This window comes from Bos indicus x Bos taurus, chromosome 19, assembly GCF_003369695.1.
Source record: "Bos indicus x Bos taurus breed Angus x Brahman F1 hybrid chromosome 19, Bos_hybrid_MaternalHap_v2.0, whole genome shotgun sequence".
NCBI lineage: Eukaryota > Metazoa > Chordata > Mammalia > Artiodactyla > Bovidae > Bos > Bos indicus x Bos taurus.
In genome coordinates, this window is record NC_040094.1 from 57,908,639 (window position 1) to 57,920,074 (window position 11,436).

General features: G+C 49.8%; 1 protein-coding gene across 1 annotated transcript; it reads left to right on the forward strand.

Annotated features, from left to right (window-relative positions):
- The first annotated feature begins 1,742 nt into the window (after positions 1–1,742).
- On the forward strand, positions 1,743–9,128 carry LOC113878064 (CMRF35-like molecule 4). Its single transcript, XM_027518909.1, has 4 exons — positions 1,743–1,939; positions 4,478–4,807; positions 6,143–6,230; positions 8,055–9,128. Exons 1-4 carry the CDS (start codon positions 1,885–1,887, stop codon positions 8,188–8,190), a joined length of 609 nt encoding a protein of 202 aa, XP_027374710.1. The 5' UTR covers positions 1,743–1,884; the 3' UTR covers positions 8,191–9,128.
- The last annotated feature ends 2,308 nt before the right edge of the window (positions 9,129–11,436 follow it).

Here is an 11,436-nt window from a genome sequence, read left to right on the forward strand (position 1 = left end):
GTTACCATTTCCTTCTCCAGAAAGTGGCATTATTCATTCTTTTTTATGGCTGAGTAGTATTCCAGTGTGTTTATGTATGTGGATATATACACGCCAGCTCTTCCTCATCCATCACCTGTTCACGGACATTTAGCTTGTTTCCATGTCTTGGCTATTGTGAACAGCGCTGCTATGGACATAGGGGTGTGTGCATCTTTTTGAAACAGTGTTGTCCAGGTATATGCCCAGGTGTGGGAGTGGTGGATCCTATTGTAATTCTATTTTTAGTTTACTGAGGAACCTCCACTCAATTTCCATAGTTTCTGCACCAACTTATATTGTCACTAACAGGGTAGGATGGTTCCCTTTTTCCCACTCTCTCTCCAGCATTTGTTAAATGTAGACCTTCTAATGATGGCCATTCTGACCAGTGTGAGGTGATATCGCACTGAGTTTTTATTTGCATTTCTCTACTTATTGGTGATGCTGAGCATCTTCTCATGTGCCTACATAGAACATTGGGATGTCTTCTTTGGAGAAATGACCGGGACCTACTTTTAAGAGAAGTGGAATTTCAGCCAGGGTTAAATCCTCAGCCACAACCAGTGATTCAGGACACACATTTCCTGGAGGGAAACAGTCCCTGAGACCAGTGCACTTAAGCTCTTCACCACCTGCCCAGGTGCTTGAACCCTCAGGGTGGGCAGAAGAGGTCCGAACACCCGTTAGAAGACAGTGGCTCCCCTGCTGCAGATAAGAAAATGAGCTCCTTTCGTCATGACCAGAGGGCGTACCTGGGAGTGGATCTCAAGGCACAGATCCTGGTGGTGGAATCTCATGGTGACCGAGGAGGAGTCTTTCAACGTGGGGCTTACACACACACACACACACACACACACACACACACACAGCACAGGGGCACTCAGCACACTTGCCAACCCTGGGGAGCTGGGCCCTGTTCACCTCTGGGTAGCTCTTAGCAGCACAGAAGCCACAAAACCACACATTAAATGAAATAAGCGGAACTGGCCAGGACAGAGTGAGAAAGAAGGGGTCAGAGGCTCAGAGAAACTCGCCTCCTAAAATATGACAGAGAATAGGAGAGACAAAGAATCAGTCCAGAGAGGAGGGGGAGAGGGAGCAGGGGACACAGGGGGCCCCTGGGGGCAGTGGGGAGGGTCACACAGGAGACAGAAGAATAAGCAGTGCCTGTGCAGGGCGGTGACCAGCAGCCAGGAGCCGGGGGGCACGTGCAGACGTGGGAGAGGAAGGCTCTGGGCAAAATGGGTGAAAGGAAAAGGGGCTTCTCCTTTCTGATCCTGCCCCAGGGCGGCCTCTGCTCTGCAGAGACTCAGGACCTCAAAGGGAGCCAAGCCCAGGGAGGGGCAGGGGTCAGGCTCAGGGCAGGAAGGTGGTCTGAGATGCAGGTGGGGGTGCTGCCTGCAGAGAGGGAAGGGTGGGACTGTGTCTGCAGTGAGGCTGGACCTGAGCCCCGAGCTCCGCCTTCTCCCCAAGTGCAGACCCAGTTGAGTCCATTCCTGTGTCCAACCCCTGCTCTGGGGTCCTCTCTATTCACCCACCACCAGCTCTGCCCCCTTCCCCCAGCAGCGATGTCTCGGTTCCTCGTGGGCAACCCGCCCGGACCCGGACCACTTGTTCTCCCCAGAGGCACAGAGGTCTGGACACAGCTCTCATCACGTGCTGCAATTCATCCTCTCAATGAGTGACAGCCTTTTCTCCTAATATGTAAAATGCAGAAGTAGGTACTGACCGTGGGAAGTGAACCAGAGACAAGTGCAAAGGAGATTCAGCAAACATCTCTCGAGGCTTGAGGGACATCTGGCGTGTCCACTTCTGACCTTGGCGCCGGTCCTTGAAGGGACCGAGAGCTCGTTAGCTCCGAGGATGGGAGGCAGGACCACGTGTCTGCTCCCGGCTCTGTTTCTTCTTGTCATCCCAGGTGAGTGGGGTGGGGCTTCCGACCCTGGAGTGACTGAGGCAGGAGATCCTGAGGGTCTGTCCTGGGGGAACATGGCAGGGTCCATTCGTTCATCCAGACACTGATTTGTGAATCAAATATCATGTTTACTGTTAACACCTCACAGCTTCTATGTTAGGTGCTGAGAAACAAGAAACCAAACCAAACCCAAGTGTCCCCCCCGTAGGACAGTGTTTTTCAACCTTGGCCATTCTAGACACACAGATGAATGAATGAAAACGGGGGTGATGAAGGAATCCACTCCTGAAGAGCTTTTTAAAGCTTTATTTCTGGCTGCACTGGGGCGTGGGGGTGCTTGAGGGCTTTCTCTGGGTGTGGCGCGTGGGCTTCTCATAGCAGTGGCTTCTCTGGTCCCAGAGCACAGACTCCAGCGGGTGCAGGCTCCGCAGCTGTGGTGCAGGCGCCGAGTTGCCTGCCCCACCCATGGAATGGGGAGTCTTCCTGGGGTGGAACCTGTGCTCCTGCATAGGACCATCGGGAAGTCCTTAAAGTTTTTATTGTGATTTTTTCCTCACTATTTTGTTGATTTGGGGCATCCCTGGTAGCTCAGATGGTAAAAAAAATTCACCTATAAGGCAGGATATCCTGGTTCAACCCCTGGGTCAGGAAGATCCTTGGAGAAAGGACTGGCAACCTACTCCAATATTCTTGCCTAGAGAATTCCATGACAGACCGTGGGGTGGCAAAGAGTCAGACTCGACTTAGCGATAACACTTCCATTTTATTTTCTGAGCATGTGGAAATGTTTAACTTCTGTTTTATTATTAATTTCTAGCTTAGTTGAATTATATCCAGAGAACATTCTCAATGACTTCAGTCCTTGGAAAATTTCAGTGACCTATTTTGTGGCAGTCTCTTTAATGGTCAATTTTTGTAAATGTTCTCTATGTGCTTTCAAAAAACGTGTTGTTTGAAGTTGTTAGATCGTGTTCCACATGCTTCTAGTTGCATCTCAAACTCATGCTGAACAATCACGCTGAATGTTTACTGACTGTAAAGAAGCGTCAGAGTTTCTGTGAGTGGGTTTGCATTTGCATGCATGCATGCTGCTGCTTCAGTCGTGTCCGAGTCTTTGTGACTCCATGGACTGTAGTCTGCCAGCCTCCTCTGTCCATTGGATTCTCCAGGCAAGAATACTGGAGTGGGTTGCCAAGCCCTCCTCCAGGGGATCTTTCTGACCTAGGGATGGAACTTGTCTCCTGCGGCTCCTGAATTGCAGGCAGATTCTTTACCCCTGAGCCACTGGGAAGCTCCGGGTTTGCGGTGACTTCAGTAAATTTAAATAATTATTAATGGAGGTCTGATTTAAGTGATTTCCAGTGCTCTGAGTGCCTTTACGCAAGTTTCAGTTCAGTTCAGTTGCTCATTTGTGTCCAATTTGTTGTGACCCCATGGACTGTAACACGTCAGGTCTCCCTTTCCGTCACCAACTCCTGGAGTTTACTCAAACCCGGGTCCATTGAGTCAGTGATGCCATCCAACCATCTCATCCTCTGTCATCCCATTCTCCTTCCACTTTCAATCTTTCCCAGCATCAGGGGCTTTTCCCATGAGTCAGCTCTTCACATCAGGTGGCCAAAGTATTGGAGTTTCAGCTTCAGCATCAGTCCTTCCAATGAATATACAGGACTGACTTCTTTTAGGATGGACTGGTTGGATCTCCTTGTCCAAGGGACTCTCAAGAGTCTTCTTCAACATCACAGTTCAAAAGTATCAATTGTTCAGCACTGAGCTTTCTTATATTCCAACTCTCACGTCCATACATGACTAGTGGGAAAACCATACCCTTGAAAAGACAGACCTAGACTGAAAATAATGAGCAAGTGAGTGCTGTCCTGTCCTTGCCTTTGTCCTACAAAAGCACTTCTCCCAGGAATTTGGGAGTGGAGTTTACAGTTCAGTGAACATAATGGGACGTGTCCTGTATGGAGTCCACAGCACAGGGAGCCCCAGTAGCAACCACTGCCTTGGTCAGCTTCGAGGAGGCCCCTGCAGCACATTCACTCCACCATACCCAGTTTACCGCTTTACTACATCGTAGCCAGTGGGAACAGCCTCCCCGCAGACGTGTTAAGGGGGTGTTTCAGCTGGACCTCCTGAGGTCGTCAGTGCAGAGTCATCTTCTGTGGAAATGGGTCCTCGGGTCTTTCCTCCCCATCAGAGCAGAATAACACAGGGATGGCTGCAAACGGACGTGGCTGGAATGGAAAGACTCACTGGCCGCAGACAGGGGAAGTGGGATGATCTCAGGAAGTTGCTCTTGCTCTGTGTCAGTGTTTGTGTTTCTTCGAGATCCTCAGTTGTGCTTTTATGGGATTTTCCTGGTGGCTTTGACTAGGATTTTGAAGGGCAAAAGGTCCATCTTGTGGAAGGTGTATCCCTTCCTTGACTGTTACTCCGCTCAGGAGGCCCTTGGGTCTGGTGAACTATTCACAATGCAGGAGGCTGTGGCCCTGCCCCAGGGTGGGAGGTGACAGGTACATGGATTTGTGTTTCCAGGCTCATCTGCCATCTCGGGTCCCAGAGCAGTGAGAGGTGTGGAGCGGGGCTCACTGACTGTGCGGTGTCGATACGACCCTGGGTATGAGTGCTACGTGAAGTGGTGGTGCCGGGGGGCTGCCTGGAACAACTGTCACTTCGTTATTAAAACCACTGGATCAGAGAAGGAGGTGAAGAAGGGCCGGGTGTCCATCAGGGACAACCAGAAAGACCGCTTGTTCACCGTGACCATGGAGGAGCTCAGGCTGGACGATTCAGACACTTACTGGTGTAGGATTGAGAGAACTGGACCTGACCTGGGGAACCCAGTAGAAGTGACCATTGACCCAGGTAAGAGTATGTGTGTGTGTGGACGTGTCTCTTCAGGGCCTGCTCTGTCCAGGGACCCAACTGTCCCTCAGAGGGAATGTCCCAGGGGTGGGGGAGTCCTGAGGGCTCACGGAGCCCCCCTGACCACCTGGGCTGGGAGGGGCTGGGCTTCCCCTCGACACTCTCCTGGCTCCAGGGCCGCCTCCAGGCTGGGATCAGGCTTTCCCAACACCCTGTTTCCCTGCACACAGTCAGTGCCCGAGTCTGCTCCCAAGGAGATGAAGGCGGTGGGACCAGTGTCAGCCTGTGGGCCAAGGGACCTTCCTCTGTGGGACCTGGAGACCCCGATTCCTGCAGCACTTTCCTGGGACCCCTGCTGCCCTGGGGGTGCTCCTGCTCTTTCTGGAATTCGGGGTTGGGACTTCAGAGCTGCCATGCCCACCGTGTGTTCCATAGCCCATCTCAGGGGGAAGTCCCAGCCCAGTGGGGGATGCTGTGCTTAATTCTGGGGTCTGGGAAGGGCTTCACAGTCAGAAGGCTGCATTTCTGGTGCATGAAACCCCATCATGAGCCATTTATACATCTAAGTTGAAGAACACTCTCTTCCTCAGTCCTTCTAGAAGGCAAGCACTCCTGGGCATGTTAGCGGAGGCACCTTGGTTTGACCAATTTTGTCTGTTGGTCTCTGCTTCTGCTGACCCTCGGACTGGGCGAGCCCCCTCACTGGGCACCTCTGGCAGAGAGGGGTGGACACACAGTCAATGGCTCCCTTACACATACACCCTGAACCTGGAGGCCCATTATACTTGCAAAGCAGAGCAGGTTCATCTCAGTCAATCCTGACAACACTCCTGAGAGTAACTATCCCCATCACGGGAGCTTAATAACATCCTCCAAGTGCAGGCTCTTCCTGAACCTTGGGATTTTGCTCAGGGCTGGTCCTGACTTTTGAAGTCACAGATCTTGGCTGTGTCAGCTGCCTGGCAGCCCCCATTCTACTCCTGTCCTCGTGGATAAGCAGATGGGGGAGGCACTGGCCGCGGCCCTGTCATGAGCAGCTGGAGCATTTGAATTCTGCTGCCCTCCAGCTGCCCTTGGCCTGAGGTGACCCTGGGCCCCTCTAACCTCCCTGGACCTGTGCCAGCCCCACTGCCTCTGAGGCTCTGAGTCTCCCGGAGGCCAGGGAGATATAAGCAGTCCAGGCTGTTGGCCGCTCCTTTGGCCCTGCTCCAGACTCCTCTGGGCAAGGAGGCCCATGCTCCCCAAACCCCCATCCCCCAGACTCAGAGCCACATTTAGGGCGGCGGGCAGGTGAGCAGGCAGAGTGGTGTGTAACCTGGTCTGTATGTTTTGCAGCACCTACAGTGTCGATCTCCACCCTCGCCACCTCCAATGCCAACATGTTCACGGCACCAGTTGCCCCAAAAGAGAATCAAGGGCAACTGTAAGTACCATTTGGGCTTTTGATCTGCACGAGATGTCTGACTGTCTCATTTTACCAAAAGATAAGCACTGCGTACCCACTCCTGCCCATCCCTTAAAAAAAAAATTATTTAATTTTTTTGGATATGTTCGGTCTTCTTTGTCCTGGGCTCAGTGCCTTTTGCAGGCGTATTGCTTCCAACGTCCATCCGTCCCATTTTTACTGTGTGAACTTCCACGTGCCCTGCACTGTGTGGGGACACAGACAAGGAGCATCTCCTGCCGAGCTCAGAGATGGAGACTCTGAGTCTGGGACTCGGTCGAGACGGCAGCCAGTGTGGAGGGCACGGCTGGTGTGTGTGGGCCCCAGCGGGGCTCCTGGTCCAGATTCTGGGAGAGCAGGGAAGGCCTGATAAGCCCTGTTTCCCCTAACTTCTGCTATGGCAACAGCAGTGACACTCATATCTCCTGGCAGCTCACAGAGGCTTTCCTGTCATTATTCTGTTAATTCTTCGCCCCTGCCTACACCACTTATGAGAAGGAATGGACAGATAGGCACGTTCCCCATTCACAGAGGAACCAACTGAGTCTCACCCATGCCCCTTAGTGCCCTGCCCAGCCAGTGCAGCCAAAGGGGCTTTCTGTACGCTGCGAGGTCCCTCTCACTTCCTCCTTCACTCTCCCTGGCCCTCTCTGCTTCTAGATCTGCCCCATTTCCTATTGCTGGGCCTTCACACAGAATATCTGTGGGCCACCCCCCTTCTTCCTCCGGGAACACTTGCCTTCCCCTGTCACTTTTGCTGTGTGTTTGGAAAGTTTCTTTCTACCAAACTGCTGTGAATAAGGAATCACTAAGGATCACTAAGAAATATCTTCAATGAATGGATCAAAGCCACCCGTAAGTGTCAGGCAGGGCCTTGGATGCACATGAGATGGCCAATTCACTCACTTATCCAACAATTAAGCATTGAGCACCCACTCCTACCTAGTCCTGTTTTTCAATTAATTGGTTTATTTCTTTTTGGCTGCTCTGGGTCTTCATCGCTGAACGCAGGCTCTCTCTGGTTGTGGTCGGTAGACTTCTCTTTGCAGTGGCTTCTCTTCTTATGGAGCAAGGGCTCTGGGCTGCATGGGCTTCAGAAGATGTAGCACATGGGCTTAGATGCTTGCAGCATGTGGGATCTTCCCAGACCAAGGATCCAACCCATGACCCCTGGATTGGCAGTGGATTCTTTATCACTGGACCACCAGGGAAGCCTGCCCATCCCTGTTTTAGAAATATGAGGGGATATGAGGATTATCCAAATATCCAGCTGTCTGCCTTCCAGGTACTTATATCACCTAATCAACGTACCAGAGTTAAGTGATTGATTGGTGACTTCATTTGACAAATTTCTGTGAAGAATAAGGGATGATTCTTGTATTAGCTTGGCTGCCATGGCAAAGTAACACAGGCCAGGTGGCTTAGACAACATTCATTTTTCACAGCTCTGGAGGCCAGGGTCTGTGGTCAAGGTGTCAGCGTATCTCCTTTCTCCCAAGGGCTCCCTCCTTAGCTGTGTAGACGGCCGTCTTCCTCGCTGTGCATCTCGTGGTTTCCCCTTTTTGTGTATTTATGTTCTAAGCTCTTCTCCTTCTGATGAGGACACTGGTCCTTTCCTGCCCAGGAGAGCAGCGAGGGTCAGAACAGGGAGACATGAAGAAGGAGAGTCTGGGGGGTGAAGGCTGTTGTCACCCTGGGGTCCCAGGCTGGCCCTCGTGTAGGGTATTGGAACCTGGGACCTGGGAGAGCTGGGAGGAGGGGACCTGGGGGGCATCTCACTTCCTGTCCCCATGTTCCCCACAGGCCCCTGCTGGGCAGCGTCCACTTCCTGCTCCTGGTCTTCCTGAAGATGCCCTTGCTCCTGGGTATGCTCGGTGCTGTCCTCTGGGTCAACAGGCCTCTGAGGAGCTCTGGGGGGAATCCCGAGAAAAACCAGTAGCCCCCATGCTCTTCAATATTGTCCAGAGATTAAAGACCCTCAAACGGAACAAAAAGGCATTTTTCTCAGGCAATGACAGTGGTCAGTGGCGACTGTGGTTCTCGAGGCAGCGTGGCCCCCCGCTTCAAGAATCAGTCCCCTAGTCCCTGGAAACCTGCTGCTCTGATGCTCCAGTCTGGCTCTAGTTTCGCCCTTCCCTGCACAGCCTCTGGCCTTCTTCATCCTGAGGCCTCCAACACAGGAGAAACTACAGGAAGGAATGGAAGAGCGGATGCCTTCTTCTGGGCCCAGTTCCTTGGAGGACATATATGATCTCAAGTCTGTGTCACACACAACGTAATGCACTTATTCTTGCATTGTGTGCGGGGCAGGGGTCAGCCAATCGTGGGCTTGAGATTCTGTGTGTGTGTGCTCGATCGTGTCCGACTCTTTGTGACCCCATGGACTGTAGCCCGCGAGGCTCCTCTCTCCATGGGATTTCCCAGACACGAATACTGGAGTGGGTTGCCATTTCCTCCTGCAGGGAATCTTCCCGACCCAGGTGTTGATCCGTGTCTCCTGCATCTCCCGCATTTGCAAGTGGACCACTGAGCCACCTGGGAAATTCTAGACCCCATGAAAGTAGAAAAATGTGCAAAACGATGATAATATGCCAACTGCATGTGAAGATATGAAAGTATAAGTGGACAGAGGGACTTTGCTGGTGGTCCAGTGGGTAAGAATCTGGCTTGCAATGCAGGGGCTGTGGGCTCAATCCCTGGTTGGGGAACCACGACTGTGCAGTGCAACGAAAGATTCTGCATGACTCATGAAGATCCCGGGGGGCGATGCAGCCAGATAAATAAAGAAAATATTTTCTTAAAAAGAGGTCAGAAGACTCTGGCATCCCTGCCCTGATGTATTTTGTGTGTTTGAAATGAGATTCTAGTACCAGCGCCATCCCTCACGTCCTGGACACACCTGAAGATGAGAACGACCTCACATCCTCTCCTTGTCACCATAAGTTCCCGCCCCATTAATATCTCCATTTTCTTCCCTGTCTTGAATGTATTCAGTCTGGCTGTGACTCTCACTTGGGGTCTGCAAGGAGATCCTCCATGAATTTTGGGGACTGTGGAGTAATCCATCAGTCAGACCCTGGAGTTAGCACAGATCTGCAGCTATGAGCTAGGGTGGGCTGTGGAGGGTGGGGCTTGGAGAGGACTCTTTTCCTAAAAAGATCGCTAGACTAAGAGTCCTGGGACATGAATTAAGTTCTTCCTGTGGTTCACTGGGAGGGAAGTGGGCAGGGCCTCAGGGAGCTAGTTTAGAAAAGGTCAACTGTTTTCTTCTTCTCAAGTTCCTCCCTGGGACTTTTACTTCTGGGTTGCCTTAAGACCAGAGAGGGAGGCTACTCATGTTGTCACTCTGAACTTGGGGGAGGGGGCTGCACCAGGAGCAGATGGGAAAGTAGCCTCTTTTTCATTTTTTAAAAAACTTCTTATTTTGTGTTGGAGTATAGCTGATTAACAGTGTTGTGATAGCTTCAGGTGAGCAGCAAAGTGACTCAGCCATGCATATTCATGTATCCATTCTCCCCCAAACTCCCCTCCATCCAGGCTGCCACATAAGATTGAGCAGACTTCCCTGTGCTAGACAGTAGGTCCTTGTTGGTTATCCATTTATTATTTTTTTAATTAATTGATTTATTTTAATTGGAGGCTAATTACTTTACAATATTGTGGTGGTTTTTGCCATGCATTCACATGAATCAGCCATGGGTGTACATGTGTTGCCCATCCTGAACCCCTCTCCCACCTCCCTCCCCATCCCATCCCTCTGGGTCATCCTAGTGCACCAGCCCTGAGCACCCTGTCTCATGCATCAAACCTGGACTGGTGATCTGTTTCACATATGATAATATACATGTTTCAATGCTACTCTGTCAAATCATCCCACCCTTGCCTTCTCCCATAGAGTCCAAAAGACTGTTCTTTATATCTGTGTCTCTTTTGCTGTCTCGCATATAGGGTCATTGTTATCATCTTTCTAAATTCCATATATATGTGTTAATATACTGTATTGGCGTTTTTCTTTCTGACTTACTTCATTCTCTATAATAGGCTCATTTCATCCACCTCATTGGAACTGATTCAAATGCATTCTTTTTAATGGCTGAGTAATATTCCACTGTGTATATGTAGCACAGCTTTCTTATCCATTCATCTGCTGATGGACATCTAGGTTGCTTCCATGTCCTGGCTATTGTAAACAGTGCTGTGATGAACACTGGGGTACACGTGTCTCTTTCAATTCTGGTTTCCTCAGTGTGTATGCCCAGCAGTGGGATTGCTGGGTTGTATGGCAGTTCTATTTCATTTTTTAAGGAATTGCCCCACTGTTCTCCATAGTGGCTGTACTAGTTTGCATTCCCACCAACAGTGTAAGAGGATTCTTTTTCCTCTACACTCTCTCCAGCATTTATTGTTTGTAGACTTTTTGATAGCAGTCATTCTGACTGCTCATTGTGATTTTGATTTGCATTTCTCTGATAATGACTGATGTTGAGCATCTTTTCATGTGTTTGTTAGCCATCTGTATGTCTTCTTTGGAAAAATGTCTGTTTAGTCCTTTGGCCCATTTTTTGACTGGGTCATTTATTTTTCTGGAATTGAGCTTCAGGAGATGCTTGTATATTTTTGAGATTAATTCTTTGTCAGTTGCCTCATTTGCTATTATTTTCTCCCATTCTGAAGGCTGTCTTTTCACCTTGCTTATAATTTCCTTTGTTCTGCAAAAGCTTTTAAATTTAATTAAGTCCCATTTGTTTATTTTTGCTTTTATTTCCATTACTCTGGGAGGTGGATCATAGAGGATCCTGCTATGATTTATTTCAGAGAATGTTTTGCCTATGTTTTCCTTTAGGAGATTTATAGTTTCTGGTCTTACATTTAGATCTTTAATCCATTTTGAGTTTATTTTTGTTTATGGTGTTAGAAAGAGTTCTAGTTTCATTCTTTTACAAGTAGTTGATGAGTTTTCCCAGCACAGCTTGTTAAAGAGATTGTCTTTTCTCCATCGTATATTCGTCTTCCTTTGTCAAAGATAAGGTATCCATATGTGCATGGATTTATCTCTGGGCTTTTTATTTTGTTCCATTGATCTATATTTCTGTCTTTGTGCCAGTTCCATAGTGTCTTGATGACTGTAGCTTTGTAGTATAGCCTTAAGTCAGCAGTTTGATTCCTCCAGTTCCATTCTTCTTTC